Source organism: Cyprinus carpio, chromosome A1 (genome assembly GCF_018340385.1).
Source record: "Cyprinus carpio isolate SPL01 chromosome A1, ASM1834038v1, whole genome shotgun sequence".
Taxonomy (NCBI): Eukaryota; Metazoa; Chordata; class Actinopteri; order Cypriniformes; family Cyprinidae; genus Cyprinus; species Cyprinus carpio.
In genome coordinates, this window is record NC_056572.1 from 2,852,589 (window position 1) to 2,871,364 (window position 18,776).

Consider the following 18,776-nt stretch of genomic DNA (forward strand, 5'->3'; position numbering starts at 1 on the left):
GTTTTTAATCCATAATAACACTTCCTCCAGTGAAAAAGTCACCTGGTCTGAATCAGGAGAGAAATCTGCACAGATCAAGCACCAGCACAAATATGTGGCTGGATTTTGATGTGAGAGACAACAGGACAACATATGTTTATTGTTAAATGCATTCATTTTATGAAAAGAATAGATGTTTGTTTTGATCGTTATGGAAAACAACTTTTTGAGATCATCAGACAGTATCTTCTGCTGCTGATAGGTTAAGTAGCTCTTGGAGCCAAACATTGTGGCGGAAGAATAGTGATTCTGATTTCATGCACTAGATTTGACAAATGGCTGATTAAAACAGAAAGAGGATCTGGATGGATCTGGGAACAAAATATTTCAAGATTATCAGATGACCTAATTCGCTATAATGCGTCGCCGCTAATTAAGGTCACTTCTTCCATCGGAGTTTGTAGAAATCTTAGGAGAACGGCTGAGACGACCAGTGCATGTGAGAACAGCAAGTGTTATTGTTGGAGGATAATCAGCTCCTGTCTCTAATTAAGGGCCTCACGTTTCAGACTAGACTACAAAATCAGCTCAAGGTGGACTTGAAAACATGCTTTGAGCAGAGAGGAACACGGTTCCGGATAAGCTTCTTTACATGTTTGAAACAGACATGTATGAAAAAGTACAGAATGTACTATGCAGTGGCCTCAAAATACTGTCTATATTCATTTGAAAGTCTTTTTATGCAGTGATACATAAAATTTAATTTAAGTGTCAATGTGGAGATTGTTTAGTTCTATAAATACTATACAATCTAGTTAACAGAAGCACATTTGATTATGTTGCAGAGCTCTTGTATATGAATAATTACAATGCACATGTTGTTTGCAGGCAGTTTAAACATATAAAATGTACATTTACTGTCAAACTATTTCTCTCTATATATGAACCACCGTGCAAAAGCTTAGGGTCAGTAAAATGTTTTTTAAAGAAGTCTCTTATGCTCTTCAAGGCTGCGTTTATTTGATCAAAAATACAGAAAAAGATAGTAAAATTGTAAAATATTTTTACAATTTAAAATAATGATTTTCTAATTTAATACACTTTAAAATAGAATTTATTGCTGTGATCAAATCTGAAATTAAAGCATCATTACTCTGATTTATTATCAGTGTTGGAAACAGTTTTGTTTTTTTTTTTTTTTTTGCTGCTTCATACAAATATTAACAGCATTTATTCAAAATAGAGATATTTTCTATTCTAAAGTCTTTACTCTCCTTTTTATCAATTTAACACATCTTTGCTGAAAATTAATTTCTTTCAAAAAATAAATAAAATAATTATATATATATATATATATATATATAATTATATATATATATATATATATATGTGTGTATATTCGAGCTGTTTCGAGTATTTTAATAAATCTATATTAATTAAGATTTCTTACTATTTGAGAGGTAATTGCATTCTTTTCTTTTTTCCCTAATAAATATTATTGTAAAGTGTTACCAATAACTTGCTTACTGTTTATTTGCGAAAACTGCACAATATTAAGTAATCAAGTGCCGAGCATTAAAGTGGTTTAGTGTGGGAATGAAACGTCCAGCCAATCAGAATGCTGGGAGCCTCCTCAGTCCTAAAGCACATGCCATATATAAATTCTCCATCGAGTGTGAAGTCTACAAGTCATAAAAATGCTAGACTCGCTGACGTTTCTATTTGAGAAATTCTTTCTTTTCTCAAACTTGAATCTGTTTAAAAGTCTGTGGCAGGAGGATCCGGTGAGATGCCCGGTGCTCAGGAGAGGAGACCTGCTGGAGGTGCAGCGCACTCTCTTCGTTCATTACGGCATCTGTCTGGGCGAGAACAGGGTGGCGCACCTGATGCCTGACATCATGCCCGTGCTGACCAGCGACAAGCAGCTCATTAAACCAGTCGTCACTAACAAAAGACTCATTTTAGGATGCATTTACAGACACGCGAGCATACGCGTGGACTCGGTCGAAGACTTCGCGTATGGTGCTCAGATTCTGGTGAACGACATGGACAAGAAAGTCAAGTGTCACGCGCTGGCGAGCGAAGAAGTGGCGAGGAGAGCAGAGAAACTGGTTGGCGACTTTCCCTACAGTTTACTATGGAATAACTGCGAACATTTCGTGACGTATTGCAGGTACGGAACAGCAGTGAGCCAGCAGACAGAGAAGGTGAGTTCTCTCTTTATCTGGGAAGAAGAAGAAAAAAACCCGAGAAATATTATTTATATCTAGGGTTGCAAAGGGGTGGAAAATTTCCGGAAATATTCCAAAAATCCCTGGAACATACCTAAAAATCCTGGAAAGTTTCCAACATTTCTGTAACATTTCTGAAATTTAATGGAACCTTTCCACCTTTTTGCAACCATATTTATATCTAATCTTTAATAATACAAAAATAGCATAGAATACAGCTTATGTTCTACTTATTAAAATTAATATTAATATCTAGATATTGTGGAATTAACACTAAAATGTCAATAATGCACTACTTTATTATAATTAAATAAATAAAAACATAGCCTGTATTCTTTAAGAGTTTTTTTATTATTATTATTGGATTTGGACAAAGTCGGCTACTGATATCTTTTTTAATGCTTTTTCTTTTGCAGTTCTGTGACTGTCTGAAATCCATCATTCGGGACCAGAGAAGTGTGGCCTTAACTGTTGGGATAGGAGTGATGTACAGCCTGTGCTTCGGTCTGGCGCCCTCGACTACATTACCCACAATCCTTATCCCCTTCATTCTGTGGATGGCTGGCTGAGGGACACTTTCACTGCATCACATAAAACAATGAAGCCCAGCTTTAAAGGGGACACGTACACAGCAATGCAATGCATCAGTGGAATATCGCTGTGTAAACATGCCAAGTCTGACTATGTATTTCTGCTTCTATATATGTTACGCTTTAAATAACTCATGACAATGTGCCATTAACTTCGAGCCTTTACAGCCATGCTGTATACTTTTCATTTTAAACCATATACCTAAAATTGGCCAATATTGCTGTGGCTTAAAGTTACAGATTGCATGTACTGTTCACTAAGGGTGCCTTATTTTTGTATTAAGCAGAAGTGTTATACAGACATGATATATTTCACTAATATGATCAATGTTTATTGTAGCTACTATGGACTGTGATTCAGGACATAGCCTTTCTTATATATGAACTTGTAGTTTTTTACTTTTATTATTAAGCTCTGACGATGCTTGATTGTGAATTTGTACAGTTTTAAATATATATTTAATACCATAATTTTCTAAACAAGAGCCAGAATAAGAATATGTATACAGAGCTATTTGATGAATGTTATGTGTAAATAGTAGCTATAATTATTTCTGGTTACTGCTGTAAACAGCTGATTGGATTTATTAGACTATTTTCATCAAAATAAAGCTTGTCTGACCTGCAGCTGAACCTGTGGAATTTGCACGGGGTCTATAATCTGTGCATTTCTGATATGAGTGTTTTTAGGCTAGATCAATGATCTTTTCATGAAAAAAATAGAAAAAATAATAATCAATTAAAAATTTAATTGATTAAAATGTTTATTGCAAACATGAATTCATATGGGAAACTCCATTACTCCAACCTTCAGTGTTACATGATCCTTCAGAAATCATTCTGCTCAATCTTTTATTATCATTTCTGATTATAAAAATGCACATGTATCTATTTCGATTATTATTTATTGTGTGAGTATGCAGCAGTATGAGACTAAGAGGAGACATGCATTTTGCAGGAAATCAATGAGCCTGAAAATAACATTTTAATTTAATGCCAAAGCTGATTTTAACATAAGTGATGACATTAAGAATGGATACTAAGTTTAAGCACTTTATGTTCTGTGTGTGGACATAACAGTCTCCCGCTGCATTAACATGTTGTCCACTTTTGTTTACAAATTCCAAACAGGATTTCACAATTCCCTCCTACACAGGCACAGATTATCTCCTATTTTAATATGTCAGTGAACTCCTCTCCTCATGGTTTATTCCCCATAAATAGAGCTGAGGACAGATGAAACAAGGCATCTTGGACATTTTGTAGTAACCACATGTGATAAAAAAAAAAAAGAGCAGGGTTATTTTCAGAGCACGAAAGTTTGAACTAGTTCACATAGTCTTGTTTATGGAGCCAATCAGCTCAGACTATGAATGTGGTTCATTCTGAATTTCTTGATGTCACACACACACACACACACACACACACACACGCACACATCAATCTGTAAACATCAGTTAATGCATTAGCTATTGCGAACTAACAATGACAATATTGTGGTAATCTATAGGTTAATCTTAATTTTCACAAATACTAAAACATTTTGTTTCATATTCAAGTTGTATAAATTAAAACATTTAAGTATTATGAATAAGTAAGCATTTAACGACTAAACACTAACAGCAAAAATATATATAAATAACAAAAAAATTTAATATTAAAATGATTTTTTTTTGTGATATCTAACACATTAACCAAAGTGTGACCAAAAATGTATATTTTATACAACAGCATTTAAGATGCTACTACTTTTGCAATTGCTTTTAAAATAATGATAATTACATTCCAGTACAGATTACAATACAATACTCCAATGAATAAAGTCTGAAAATATGACATTATTGGGCATTTCCCAACAAGCATCAAACAACAGTAGCAGCACCATCTAGTGGACAGTGATAATACAGGCAGCAATATTTCATATGTCTTTTGTCATATGTCCCATCTGGATGGCATCTTGAAGACACTCCGGGAGGAATCTGTCCTTTAATGTGGATCCAGAAACAGCCACGGAAGCATCAAAGCATTGAGTGCTGACAGACTCTCCTTCACTACATAGGCTACAAACTGTCTTGGTATCTGGGAGAATATGTGTCTATGTTAAACTTTAAGGAGTGGCGATTATGGATTGTATGAAACTTCATTGAAATATTGTAAGTGCTATCACATTAAAGGATATAGGCCTTACGTATGATGCATCACGAATGTGTACGATCTCTGATAATTATGATTATCAGTTTCACTTTAGCACTCCTTTTGTAATAAAGAAAAATGTATGAGAAAACAACAGACTAGTTTAATGTGCAGAACTGTAACCTTTGAATGAGTGAGATAAGGAAAGTGTGTGTGTGTGTGTGTGTGTGTGTGTGTGTGTGTGTGTGTGTGTGTGTGTGTGTGTGTGTGTGTGTGTGTGTGTGAGAGAGAGAGAGAGAGAGAGAGAGAGAGGAAATTTCTCACTGAAGGGAATAAGCAAAACAAATGTCCAAGACATCTTTAAAAAGTGGAAATTAAAAGACAGTGTTTTAATTTTAGGACAGTTCATACTAATTCTATCCAGCAATTATTGATTACAGTGAAACAGAGTGCTATAATGTATTCAAAGAGAACAGTAATGGTTATAATGATGAAGAATGACTCATGGAGAGATGCTGCAGACAGTGTTTACATTAGCTAGTGTCCTACAGAGCCTGCATCCAGTCCATACTCCAAATATGGAGTATTCGCAATATTCTACTGTAAAGTAAAGCAGCTGACAGCATATGGATGAGTGGATTAGGACCAGAAACAGCACTTCGGGGAGCTGGTTATTTCTGTCTTTGTGTTCTCTGTAGTGTTGCTATTTCTGTCAGTTTACCTGAACATTTACCTCAGTCTTCCTGCGGAAGTGAGAGAAAATCAATACCAATTAATTACACAACCAATTAGTGACTGAAGCTGCCAGCTCAGTTCAATCAGAAAGCTATTGCACTGAGATTTAGAAGGGGTTAGGTGTTAGATCGTTTCTTTTTATTATTCATTTTTCTTCCCAAATGTCATAGCAAGCAAACTGCAATTATTATTTCAACAACATATAAAAAGAAAATAGAAGAAAACACATTTCACACAGCAGGTTTTAGGGTTTGGTATGAGCTCCAGAAGGAGATGTGTGAAGGTTGACAGATCTAGAAAAGCACTTTGGACAGTTTTTCCTCCAGTTTGTTAATGTTGTGCCAAGAACATTCATGAAAATAAATCACTGTGATTTTCCCCCAACCTCGCTTTCAAGGAAAATAATACATGGTCTTTCATTATCCACAATTAAAACATATTAAATAAATAATTAAACAGATTTTGCTTAACTTGTGCTTGACATTCGAGAAATTAAACTAAGCAACAAAAAATGATGAAGAGGATGATGATGATAAGCAACAAAAATGATGATGAAATATTACAAATATCTTCATTTGTGCTGCAAAGATGAATAAAAGTATTATGGGTTTGGAAGAACATGAGGGTGAGTGAATGATGGCACTTTTTTTGGTGAACTATCACTTTATGCATTTCTTGGTCTTACAACTGATTGGTGCATGTTACCCTAAAGAGAGGAACATAACAAAATGATTCTTAAACCAAAAGTAATTTGCTCTGGGTTGCAAACGGCAGTTCATGATGACTTCATCCTTAATCAATATCCTTTAAGAAGCACAGCAAAACTCATTTAAAACCAGAGGGCAACCTCTTCAAAGAGCGAATGGCTTCTAAAAAATCTTTCATACAATCAGATTCAAATCTAGAAACTGGACTAGAAGTCAGGTTCCTAAAAGTCGCTCTCCGAATCATAATTGCTGTCTGACTTAAAAAAAAAAAAAAAAAAAAAAAAACCCAGAGGTTATTCTGAGGTCATTTCTGTTTCTGTTAGAAGACGAGCAGTTATTTTTTACTAATGATCATAATTCTAAGATAATCAATATCACATGCTCCTAAGATGAAACAGTGTTATATGAGAGAATAAGTCTAAAATATTAAAACAGGTGATGCTTACAGACAAGATCAGATACACTCATGGCTCTGTTGCTGAGGGCAGTGCATAAATTCAGTTCATTGTGTTTAAACTGAAGGTCTGGCGTGACTCTCATCTTGATTGTTGACGTCATATGTCGATTTCTGCCTGATGTGGATCCGGGAGACGGACATTTGTCCTTTTGTCTTAATGATTACATTTCCTGACATTTGAAACCTCTTTGTACCTACCATCTGCAAAACTACAATGTGAAACAAAAAGCTGAGCAAACAATGTTGAATGTCATGCATTAAATTATGTATGAGTAAATCAGCTGTAGTTATCAGAAAATGATAATTGAGTTGTTTTCATGTCAGTAAATGATCTTATAGTAGCTAATAACTTTGATTAACACAATTATACTGATGTAGTGGTACATTAATTACATATTCATAAACCTCTGATCTGTTAAGCTTTATATTTAAGTTGCAATTATGAAGCAAACTGTGGCGCTAATGAAGGCTGCTGTCAATCAAGAGTCTCGCGAGCGCGGCTGGATTGTAAAGCTCGTGCAGCCCTCAGACTCTCAGCAGATGCTTTTCTCTCCGTGCATCACATTCACTCGGACTCCTGTTATATACACTTCTTGATGTTTGTCGTCGTGTTATGCGTGGTAAACCTGGCATGGATTCGGGCTGTTTTTTCTCTTCTGCCATATTTTCATGCGCGAGCTTATATTGCATGCAACTTCACAACTTAAAGGTAAGAGTCTTTCCGAAAAGGATTTTCTTCCTAAATTGTGTTTATGCATGTCTTGTTTATCTATATTAAAAAAACAAACAAACAAACAAACACTAGGATATAGTAATAGTAAATACTATGGTGTTTTTGAACCATTTTATAGTACAGTTATACTGTATATATTACAGTATTTACAACAATCTGTTAATGAATGCTACAGTATACTGTACTATAGTATTAACTATAGCAAACTAAATACTGGAGTGTACTTTAGTTTTTACTACAGTAAACTGTATTGTATTGCAGTATAATATACCCTATAGTTGTACAAAACTTATAGCATAATGATCTTATACTAATGCTTAATAATGTAGTTGAATGCTACGAACTTTGATTTATTAATATAAAATATGAATTAACATTCTCACATATTCATCTGGTATTAAAACATGCTATGCATTAAATCGACAATGCATGCATTAAAATAAGATCCCAATCTGAAGCATTTTACAGAGTTTTAATCACTGGTGATATTATAGCAGTGCATGCAGCGTTTCATTCATTTTTGGCTGTTTTGAACACTGGATACATTTTCAATGCATTTTTCATTTTCACTTTACTCATACTTAGTTTTTTTTTTTCTTCAGAGTAAGTGAACGAATGCTAAACATGGATATAAGAACCGAAATGAACATATCTGAAGACGAAATTCAGTCCACAAACTGTTCCTCACCAGCCACTAACCAAATCGAGGGCGTCTTACTAGACGGTCTGGAAGACAGTACAAAACTGGTGGGTGTTCAAGTCATCTTGATTTTGGCTTACAGCGCCATCATCATCTTTGGCGTGACCGGGAACTCCTTGGTCATATATGTTGTGTACAAGTTTAGAAATTTACACACGGTGACTAACTATTTCATTGTCAACCTGGCTGTAGCAGACTTGTTGGTCAACACACTGTGTTTGCCTTTTACTTTGATGTACACGCTCTATGGAGAATGGAAATTCGGACAGGTGATGTGTTACCTGTTGCCATACGCGCAAGGCTTAGCCGTCCACGTTTCGACCATCACACTCAACGTTATCGCGCTGGACAGATACCGTAGCATTGTCTACCACATGGAAACCAAGATGTCAAAAGACATGTGCGTGGTCGTCATTGTGATCACATGGGTGGCAAGCGCGATCCTCGCCAGTCCTCTAGCTATCTTCCGCGAATACGTGACTTTTGACCTATCGCCTGAGCGGACGATTCAGGGCTGTGCCGAGAAGTGGCCTGGAAGTAGTGCGGATGGCACCGTTTACAGCATCGCCATGTTTTTTCTGCAGTACGGCCTGCCGTTGTCGATCATTTCATTTGCGTACACTCGGATCTGGAACAAGCTACGGAATCACGTCAGCCCCGGCGGCGGCCGCAGCGACCGCCATCAGCGCCGACAGAAGACGACAAAGATGCTGGTGGCTGTAGTTGTGGTCTTCACCGTTAGCTGGCTGCCCTTTCACGCCTTTCAGCTTGCTGTGGATATTGACAGCAGCGTATTAGAAATGAAAGACTACAGACTGCTCTACACGGCGTTCCACGTTGTGGCCATGTGCTCCACGTTTGCCAATCCCATCCTGTACGGCTGGATGAACAGCAACTATAGAAGATCTTTTCTGGCCGTGTTCAAGTGTGGAAGGTTAAGTAATGGAATGAGAAGGGTTTGTAGCAGTGAGACAGTGAGCCAGAAATGCACGCGCAATAAGCAAAATACAATCAGTGTGGCCTTCACACAAGAAAACACTCTGCTGTGACAGACGTTTGATTTCAAAACACAAAATGCTGAAATAATATGGACAAAAATACAAAAAGTCTACTGTACAGAAGTATTGTAAGTAAATCTGAAAACTGGACACTCAGATTGTCTGATATGTGACCATGGACCACAAAACCAGTCTTAAGTGTCAATATTTCAAAATTGAGATTTATACATCATCTGAAAGCTGAATAAATAATCTCTACATTGGTGTATGGTTTGTTAGGAGGACAATATTTGTCTGAGATACAACTATTTGAAAATCTGGAATCTGAGGGAGCAAAAAAATCTAAATATTGAGAAAATCATCTTTAAAGTTGTTCAAATGAAGTTCTTAGCAATGCATATTACTAATCAAAAGTTAAGTTTTGATATATTCATGATAGGAAATTTACTAAATATCTTCATGGAACATGATCTTTACTTAATATCATAATGATTTTTGGCATAAAAGAAAAATCTATAATTTTAACCGATACAATGTATTTTTGGCTATTGCTACAAATATACCCCAGAGACTTAAGACTGCTTTTGTGCTGCAGGGACACATATTTGACAAATTTATGAGACAATTGTGGTGACTTTGTGACTGAAGATGTAATTGATTTGGAATTCTGTATTTTTTGTTATAATGTAATATGTATTTGGTTGTGTTTGGAGTTAGCATATATGATCTGTAATAAATAATCAGTGAGACAGGATTCTCACATGGAATATATTCTGTTTATGTTCGTTTCCTGTGAAAATAAATGTTATTTTATGGAAAAATGTTCCTGAATCATTAAAAAGGTATCTGTAACACACTCATCTTGCACTTGTGATTAAACCAGGGTTATTATAGTTAACTAAAACTAGAAACTTCATTTAATTTAACTTGACGTACTAAACAACAAAAACTAAAATTTATAAATATATTTAAAAAATAAAATAAAATAAATAAATAACACAATAATAATAATAATAAGTAATAAAAACTACAAAAAAAAAAAAAATTAAATGACAAAAACACTCCACAAAATTACTAAAATAAATTTAAATAAAAATGAAAAATACAACAATAAAAACTTTCAATAAAAAACTTAAAAACAAAACTTTAATAGAATCTCAGTTAAACTAAACTATATATATATATAGAATAATGTCTAACAGTGCCGTAGGGAAAAAAAGTCATTTTTTGTTGTTTGATTTCTTTCAAAAACTAAGCACTGTAGTCATAAAGTATTTGATGGTTGCTTCTAAAACTCACTTGAATATATGGTGCCTTTAAAGCTGGTCTAAAACAAGTTTAGCAGAAGTATAAAAGGTTTATACAAAAATGCTGTGTGTGTATCAGCAAACCAGCTGCTTTCTGTTTCAGACATCGCATGTCTCGCAGGGTTTTAGGACACTTGGCATCTAATACTGCAGACTGTTCACAATAAGAGCTCTCACAAGCTTTGAAATACTGTACCAGTTTGATGCCAAGTGTGAAGCCTTTCCTTTCTAAAACCGAATACTCTTAAAACATAAATACTCTCATTCTATCTTCTAAGTTCATGTAACAGCAACAGGTCTGTCTTGGATATTCATGTTCCATATTAACTGGACACAGTTCATACAATGAGACTTTCTGGTATTTAGATTATAAAAGGGCCAGATGACAGCTTTTAGTTGTGATATAGAGAGGGATTGTGCTTTTTTCCCCACCATAAAACGATAAAGACATATGGTTTACAAATGAAATTTATTCCATCAAGATCAGTATTCCTAATTCTGATAGCCACTGGCCCATGACAGATCAATCACCTGACAGGAACAGACCAATCAATACTCACCGAGCACAAGGGAACAACATAAAAATAGAATAAGAGGGTCTCAGAGTATCGATTCTGTCAATTACTGTCCTGTCTGTCTTTGAGTGTCCCACAAGACACTAGTATTATAGCCACAATTCAATATTGAACTCCTGTCTCTGCACTAAATGATTTATCCATACATCGTGCTGCATTAGAGATTTTATTTCAAGAAGGCTGGAGTTTGAGAAGTAATACAAGACACTAATGAACAAGATGTGTTTTATAGGAAATAAGAACAAGTTTATCATAAGAACAAACAATAAAAACGGTCCAAACTGTTAATGGTTTGTCAACGTGTAAACAAAATCTATATAAGTAAAAGAAAAACAAATAACCCTAACACATTATCACAAAACAAATTTATTTTAAACAAAGTAAAGGCTTTGGTAAACATGTAATGCAATGCCACAAACAGCACTGATTTATCTCTAGCTGCCATGTTTAGGACCAACTTTGTGATATTTAATACAGATATCTTAAAATTGCTTTTCTAACTTGAAGACATCGCCGTGAAAATGTCATGTAGTGCTATAACCTCAACAATTTACTGAAACTTTAAATAATCACAGATTGCATGTGTATTTTTGTTTAGCATCATATTTTACACATTAGGTTTTTGTTCAGCTCATATCAAATAATATAGAAGACCGTGGAGCTCGTAGTTGAGGAGGAAAAAACAACTCAATTTCATTCAGGGGCAAAAATATATAATCTTATGTTTACTTTATAAAAAAAATAGTAAAGGTTTCACAGGAAGAAAAACAAAAACATGAGCTGAAGAGGATTTTTTTAGATTTTTAATAAAAAGCCTTAAACTTGCTAAAAATATCAACTATCGGTCAGATACCAGAAGGCATGTAGGATATTGAATGCATTTTGTCAGTTAAGTTTTGATAATTTTGATAATTTAAAAGTCTTAGAAATTTGCTTTATAGGGTTAAGGGAATTTTTTAGTTTGATTTATTTATGGTTTGAGTCCTTCTGAAATCAAAGCACATTGAAATAACGCTCATTTTCCGAATGGGATTGTTTTATTCGGTGGGCTCCAGGGTGGAGGAGGCTCCTCCTGAAGAATAGCCTGAATCTTCTTCTCTTTTCTCTCTCTCTTTTGTTGAAACTCTTTTCTTTTCTGCAATAAAATGACCAGGACGATATAAATTCAACATCAATCCAACGAGGGAAAATGATGAAAAGATTTCGGGAAACAGTGTGTAATTGTCTGTTCATGCACTATTGCAGAAATGTAGTGTAACACACCAGCCATTTGTCATACATCTCCAATGCCATTTTTTCTTTTTCCTCCTTTTCATATTCCTCCTCCACTTCCTTTATCTTCTCCTTCCTGTGTTCTGCCCTGACTTTCTCTCCGATAACATCCTTCTTTCGGTCACTCCTGCGTAACATGTCAAATAATTACCAGAAAGTCTCATTAATGAGGCTTTACAATAAGAGCACATTTACGCTTGAGTGACTTGTGCATGACCAAATGTGAAAAAAATTAACTAAATTAATTATGCATTTAATTAAAAATGTAGCTTTCTTACCATCCAGCGAAAGCAGAAATGGAGTCCTTCTTCCTCTCGTGTTTCTCTTTGGCCTGCTGTAGTTTCTGTCTTCTCTCACTCTGTTTCTTTTCCCTTATCCTGTCTTTAAGGATACTGTCATGCTCCTCTTTCCACTTCTCAAAAATCTGTTTTGCAAAGGATATTTTTAGGCAAATGATGGTACCAAAATTGCATTTGGTAGTATATATTATATCTGTTAGTATAGCATAGGTTTTGCAGCTTGGTACCAAAGTGGTTTCTTTGCTTTTCTCAAACCATCAGTGTTTTCTGACAGATTTTTGCCTTTCTGGAAATGCTTAATGATATTCTTTTTATCCTTAAAAAAAGAAAAAGAATGTCTGTTTGGAAATATAGTTTTAGTGTTGTGCACCTGTAGTGGATAAAAAAAAAAATATATATAATAATAATAAAAAATTAAATAAATCCGGACCAAATGCCTTTTTAATAAACTGAAATATTTACTATATTTCTAATAAATACAATGTTGTGGTAACCACTGAAAAAAAAAAAAAATTATTCTTGCTAATAAACTACATTTTAATAATTACCTGTTTTGCCGTTTCCTTGTTTTCTTGCTTTTTATTCATTTCTATTTGTTGTTGCTTTATTGCCTCCTGTTTTTCTTTGACTTTCGTTCGAATGACTTCACTTTTTTTCTCTTTCCATGCATCAAAAGACGCCTTTGCATCTGCGATTTTAGCAAGCTTTTCCTAGAAGGGAAATGACAAACACTGAATAAATCATACCAGGATTGTGGTGACTAATGAATTCAAATGTACATTAAACATTACTTCTTGCACTTTCTCCTCTTTTAATTTCTCTTCCTGCTTTTTTGCACTCCTTGTTATTTTTAAAGTTTCTTCTTTCTTTTTAAGCCATTCCTTTTAAGAAAGAAAAAATTAATCGAGCACATTTTAGATGCATTAAAGGGGTCTAAAACGGACTGGTGAGTCTCTGGACACCTGGTACACAGCAGCTCTCAGTGAATCTGCTGCTTCTGGAACCCGCTGGATCTCCTCGGTCCTCCGATCCAGAATCTTCAGAGCTCCCAGGTATTTCGACTCTGCTTTATAAGAGCTCTTGGGTTTTCTGGAACTGGATGACCGAGAGCTTGAAGGTCTGATGTCCAGAAGACGTTGCTCAGTATCGATGAGTTTCAATGTTTGGTGCATTCGAGTTATACTTTTGAGTTAGAGATGCACTTAATAATGCTATACTCATTAAAGCATGAAACATGACAGATATGATTAAAATGATGAACATGCATACCAGTGTGTGACCAAGTGAATGATTTTACACTTAAAAAATACACGTGCACATATACAGCATGAGGTATTAAATAAATTCACTGACCTGTCGGCTGATTTTTGGCTTAGTGTGGTTGATGTGTGGTCAAGGGAACCCTGCAAACTCTCCTGATCGGAAAAGCGTGAAGACAGATTTACTTAAGAATTACATTAGCATTTACAGTTTGACATGACACGTAACTGACCTTGAATTGTTGGGTACTGCTTTCTTTAGTATCATGTCATAAAATACACATTTTTTAGAAAACCATCTTTTCACCCTTAATCTGACTTACATGTGTTTCTTCAAGGGATGTTGAATAATTTCTCTCTTTGCTCTCTTCTGAGGCAGCTGCAATGAAAATTGCAAATTTAAAATTATTAATAACTACTTAACCCCTTAACTGTCACCGTCCCACCTGTGCAAGGCTTGGCGCTCTTTTTTTGTTCAAAAAAGTTCAAATGTTTTAGTAATCATTAGAAATTTTATATTGTTTGAAAGCTAAGAAGCCCAAGATTCATCTATTTTGAAATCATTGAACATTGCGTTACCATGGAAATGGTACTTTAAAATGTTATGGCGGTCTCCTCCCCCTTAGCAGACGGTGTCAAGTGTCATATTACACAGTCTTTTACAATCAAAACTTTTTATAATCTTGACAAACAAACATATCATTGGAAAGGTCTGAGTCTCAGGATTCCATATTTGGTGGTTATTTTGTATCAGTATTGACTGAGAAATTGCAACATATGTTACAGAAAAATGCATTGAAAAAATTCAATGGAGTTTGGATGGCACCCAGTGGCTGATTGTGGTATAACACCCTAAATAAAATCTCACAGAAACCTTAATTTTTTTCATATCAACTTCAAATTTGGAACACAACTTATTTAGACAGAAGGCTTAAATTTTACAGCGATTTCAGAGTAAAACCTGTTTTGTGAAATATTTATTACATATAAAATACAATAAAATTTTACAATAAATTTAAACCTCTATAACTTTTTGATACTTTAATTGTTTGAAAAAATCTGCCGATTGTCTTCATTTAAAAGAGACCAACCTTAGCTCTGTATTCCAAAGTGTTCAAAAATTACAACAATTTAAGTTTGAATAGTGCACTTTCATGCCTATTTTAAAAAATGGGGGGGGAGGGGTGACAGTTAAGGGGTTAACTATAGTTTACTTTAAATTATTAGATGTCAGGTCGCAGATGACCAAAACCAATATATCAAAATGTAATGTCATTACTACAGAGTCTCGGAGTAATTTCTGCACATACCGCTGTCTACAGTGACTGGAGCCTCAGACATCTGCTCTGCTGGTGAACAAAACTCTGACTTTTCTGACATGGCCTGGTCTTCATCTGGATGCTGGGTCGAAAAACAAAACAAGAGTCTTTCAAAACATCTCCTTGATTAAGTTGAAGAATATTTTAGAATCTTTTGTGCAATGGAAAGTTAAATGTCCCTCACTTGGTTAGAGTTGTCCCTCACCAAGTGAGGGATATTTAACTTTCCATTTACAGCATTTAAATGTGTTTCTGCTAACACTTTTTTATTTCCATTTTCTCACCAGAACACTATCACTGGCAGAGGTTTGACTCTTCTCTGAAGAGAGGGCTATAGACATAGAAGACGTGGCTGTTCTGCTGTACGCAGGGGTCTCTGCTGGGGGTTCCTCTTCTAACTGACCGAAGTCACACATATTTACTGTCCTCTGTCTGGGTTTGGGTCTGGGTGACATGTCTTGAGCAGGACAACCTGTTTACATTAAAGAAAGTGTATTTTAATTGTTAGTTTCTGGCGTTTCTTAAGCTAATTTTATAGTGATTGGAGCATACAAATACTCTAGGATTGAATCATTATCGCAGTGATTAATATGTTTCTGTCATGTTGTGTGTTTGGCAACAGTTCTTCCCACCAAAGAGTCCTGAGCACTTTTAGCTTTGATTGTATTGTGCATTAATTGTGGAGTCGCTTTGATAACGTCAGTATTTATTTCCATCAAGAGTTGCATTGATTTTTGGTTGAGATCTTGTATTGATTCTGTGGTGATCAATTCATACATGAAAATGTATGTTTCACAACTTGAGCCTGATGAATCTTGGCATCGTCATGATTCAATACGGACATGGATACATCTGACACGGATGTTTGAGCATCAGTTGCAAAACATATCAATCACTGCAATAATGATCCAATCCTAGACTCTTCAGTATTTGTTTATTTAAATCCAAATGGCCAGGCAGTGTACAAACACACAGCAAACAGCAGTGTAATTTGGTAACTGGACTTGCAAAGACGGTAGACCTTATACCCTGACCTGTGGAGAGTTTTGGTTTAACGCTTCTCTCCCTGGGTTGAGGGACGCGTGGTTCACCAATCCTTTGGTTGTCCTCATCTTGTTCTGGAGGCAGTGGCTCTGGACAGGATTCCCGTTGGCTGTTCTCAGAGTTTAGTGGCAGTGGAGAATCTGACAGGCTCTTCTTCACCACAGATTCTGTCTGGTTCCTCGACTGCGTGACTGATTTGGACCGTTCGTGATTCTGGAGCAAAGCGGACTCTGGTAGAAACTTCTCAGATAGAGAGGAAAAAGGGGAATCCGAATGCAGACTGGAAGAATTGCTTTGCGAACGGACAGAACTGTGCCGGTCATCTCCACTTTTCATGAAGTTTAGCTGTTCGGAGTTCACAGGTGAGCTGGTCCTTTTGGTTTTCATGAAAGACACTTTTTTGGGTTTGACATTTTCCTCTTCATCACCAGAAAGCTTGAAATCATTGATTATGCCTTTGGTCTTTCCAGCTTTAAACCTCCCCTTCTTCTGTTTTTGCATCTTGAGGAGTTCGTTGAGTATGTCTGCTGAATTCAAGTATAAAGGTAAAGAACACTGTGGAAAAACTAAAGTGCATGCATATAAATCATGTTATATGAGAGGATAAACACGCTGATTCAGGGTAAGGTCAGTGGCATGAGTATAGCATGCAGTGAAGATGTTTTAGACAAGCATGACTTTGTAAAACCAACCATCATCATCGTCATCATCATCATCAAAGTCATCAGGGTAACTATGCATGTTGGCTCTAGCAGACACAGCTGTCTTTAGCTCATCCTGAAATTAAACAACATGCACGTGTCATAGATCTTGTCTAGATAGGCAGCTCACTACGATTTGAGACAGAGCCCGACGTTTCTGGCCATGCTTTACTTTGGAGAACGCTAATGATTTGATACCAGTACCTGAAAAGTTGTTCTTCTGGAAGCTTTAGGGCTTTTCGTGTAAGCAAGCGTTGTAGAAAAAGGCTCATCATCCATCTTACCGACTGTTTAAATGCGATCATTCAGTAATATACAAATAAACATGCTGGTTTTAGATATAGAATTTAATCATCAGACGTTCAAACAATTCGTCGCTTAAAAACGAATGAGCGTTGCTCAGTTCATCATGGACGCCATTCGTTTACACGAGTTACCAAAGCAACTACCGGCTGAGACTCTAGTGCGAATCTACTACGGCGAAGGCAAAGCGCGGTGACGCTGCTGTATGGCAAGCGCTTTATACATTGAATGCCACTAGCTTTACCAGTTCATTCAAATCATAAAAACGGAGGAGCTCCAGTGGAAGATGGAGGTAAATCCTTTGGATGTTCTGAAACATGCATGTCCTGTTTTGTGTCAAATCAGAATAAAAACATTTGTAAATTTTTTAGCGGAATGATCGACATGAATTGTTATTATTTTTTTCATACTAACTAATAACGATATTTAATATAATACAGGGTTCCTCAAATCTTACCCCGGAGGGGCAATGCACTGCAGTGTTTAGCTCCAACCCTGATCAAACTCACCTACCTGTGATTTTCTAATGATCCTGAAGACACTAATTAGCATGCTCAGGTGTGTTTGATTAGGGTTACAGCTAAACTCTGCAGGAAAGTGGATCTCGTGGGCCAGATTTGAGGATCCCTGATATAATATATACATTTAAATAATATTTAAATATATTAAATAGAAAATATATTTAACTAATAAAAATTTACATTGACCATCCTGTTCAAAAGTTTACATCTCATTAGTCTGTTGCTTTTTTGTTTGCACCTTTTGTTATAGTTGTGTATAAGTCCATCAGTTGAAAATACAGATCTCTAAATCATATAGCCACTGTTGTATAGAGGTCAAATATGCAGAAGATGCTAGAAAACCTGAGAATGTGCAGGACCTGGAAGATATCTCTTAAGAACAGTGGAGAGAACGGCTCAGGACCAACAAAACACAAAAACAGTCACTGATCCAGGTTACAAAACAAAGTATTGTAAAAGTATTAATTATTATTAATATTAGTTATTAAGGATTGTTCAGTTATTCAATTAAAGTATGTCAGGATTATTCAAATCAATTTGATGGAATTTTACTATTAATTAAATTGCATAAATCTTAAAAAAGGTGTTTTGTGTGTGTGTGTGTGTGTGTGTGTGTATTTGCACAAAAAGAAATTGCATTTGAGTATTTACACAAATGTTCCAGGTAATTTTTTCAGTCACACAATGTGTGTGCATGGTTTGTTCATGTGTCCTGCTCCTGTGTCATGACTGGACCAATTTCTGAATATATAACTGAAAATATAATACTATATCTACCCACCAGGGGGAGGTAGACATCGTAAAATGTTCCTGTAAGGGCATAAACATCAGCATAAGTGAGTTACTTTCTATGTTTTGATTGCATTGTTTTGTTTCAGTGTTCCATAAGTTACCATAATGAAAAGGCATTTTA

At 35.5% G+C, this 18,776-nt stretch overlaps 3 protein-coding genes across 12 annotated transcripts; 2 read left to right on the plus strand and 1 right to left on the minus strand.

Moving 5' to 3' along the window:
* Positions 1-1,660: 1,660 nt before the first annotated feature.
* Positions 1,661-3,433, plus strand: LOC109053612 (lecithin retinol acyltransferase-like). Its single transcript, XM_019070956.2, has 2 exons — positions 1,661-2,186; positions 2,627-3,433. Exons 1-2 carry the CDS (start codon positions 1,677-1,679, stop codon positions 2,777-2,779), a joined length of 663 nt encoding a protein of 220 aa, XP_018926501.1. The 5' UTR covers positions 1,661-1,676; the 3' UTR covers positions 2,780-3,433.
* Positions 3,434-8,189: 4,756 nt separating this feature from the next.
* LOC109083472 (neuropeptide Y receptor type 2-like) lies at positions 8,190-9,510 on the plus strand. The gene has a single exon (XM_019098260.2). It carries the CDS (start codon positions 8,190-8,192, stop codon positions 9,312-9,314), a length of 1,125 nt encoding a protein of 374 aa, XP_018953805.2. The 3' UTR covers positions 9,315-9,510.
* Positions 9,511-11,770: 2,260 nt separating this feature from the next.
* Positions 11,771-17,751, minus strand: LOC109080981 (microtubule-associated protein 9-like). Of its 10 annotated transcripts, none has more exons than XM_042766674.1 (13): positions 17,244-17,739; positions 17,031-17,115; positions 16,329-16,862; positions 15,579-15,766; positions 15,286-15,376; positions 14,299-14,354; positions 14,070-14,131; positions 13,679-13,898; positions 13,508-13,597; positions 13,265-13,426; positions 12,696-12,844; positions 12,409-12,544; positions 11,771-12,280 (listed from the first exon to the last, which is right to left on the minus strand). In XM_042766674.1, the coding sequence occupies exons 1-13, from the start codon at positions 17,316-17,318 to the stop codon at positions 12,161-12,163; spliced, it is 1,968 nt and encodes a 655-aa protein (XP_042622608.1). In that variant the 5' UTR covers positions 17,319-17,739; the 3' UTR covers positions 11,771-12,160. The 10 variants fall into 10 exon arrangements, with proteins under 10 accessions (XP_042622608.1, XP_042622640.1, XP_042622596.1 ...); XM_042766706.1 differs by having other exon boundaries at positions 13,679-13,811; positions 16,329-16,865; XM_042766662.1 differs by having other exon boundaries at positions 16,329-16,865.
* Between the last annotated feature and the right edge of the window lie 1,025 nt (positions 17,752-18,776).

Bases quoted from the DNA above. Each gene is read 5' to 3' on its own strand.
- LOC109053612 (XM_019070956.2), top strand. From the start codon at position 1,677: ATGCTAGACTCGCTGACGTTTCTATTTGAGAAATTCTTTCTTTTCTCA. The intron at 2,187-2,626 runs GTGAGTTCTCTC...TTTCTTTTGCAG, and splicing joins TGAGCCAGCAGACAGAGAAG to TTCTGTGACTGTCTGAAATC.
- LOC109083472 (XM_019098260.2), top strand. From the start codon at position 8,190: ATGGATATAAGAACCGAAATGAACATATCTGAAGACGAAATTCAGTCC.
- LOC109080981 (XM_042766662.1), bottom strand. From the start codon at position 17,318: ATGGATGATGAGCCTTTTTCTACAACGCTTGCTTACACGAAAAGCCCT. The intron at 13,427-13,507 runs GTAATGTTTAAT...TTTCCCTTCTAG, and splicing joins AAGAGGAGAAAGTGCAAGAA to GAAAAGCTTGCTAAAATCGC. The intron at 12,281-12,408 runs GTGTGTTACACT...ATTTTATTGCAG, and splicing joins AGATGTATGACAAATGGCTG to AAAAGAAAAGAGTTTCAACA.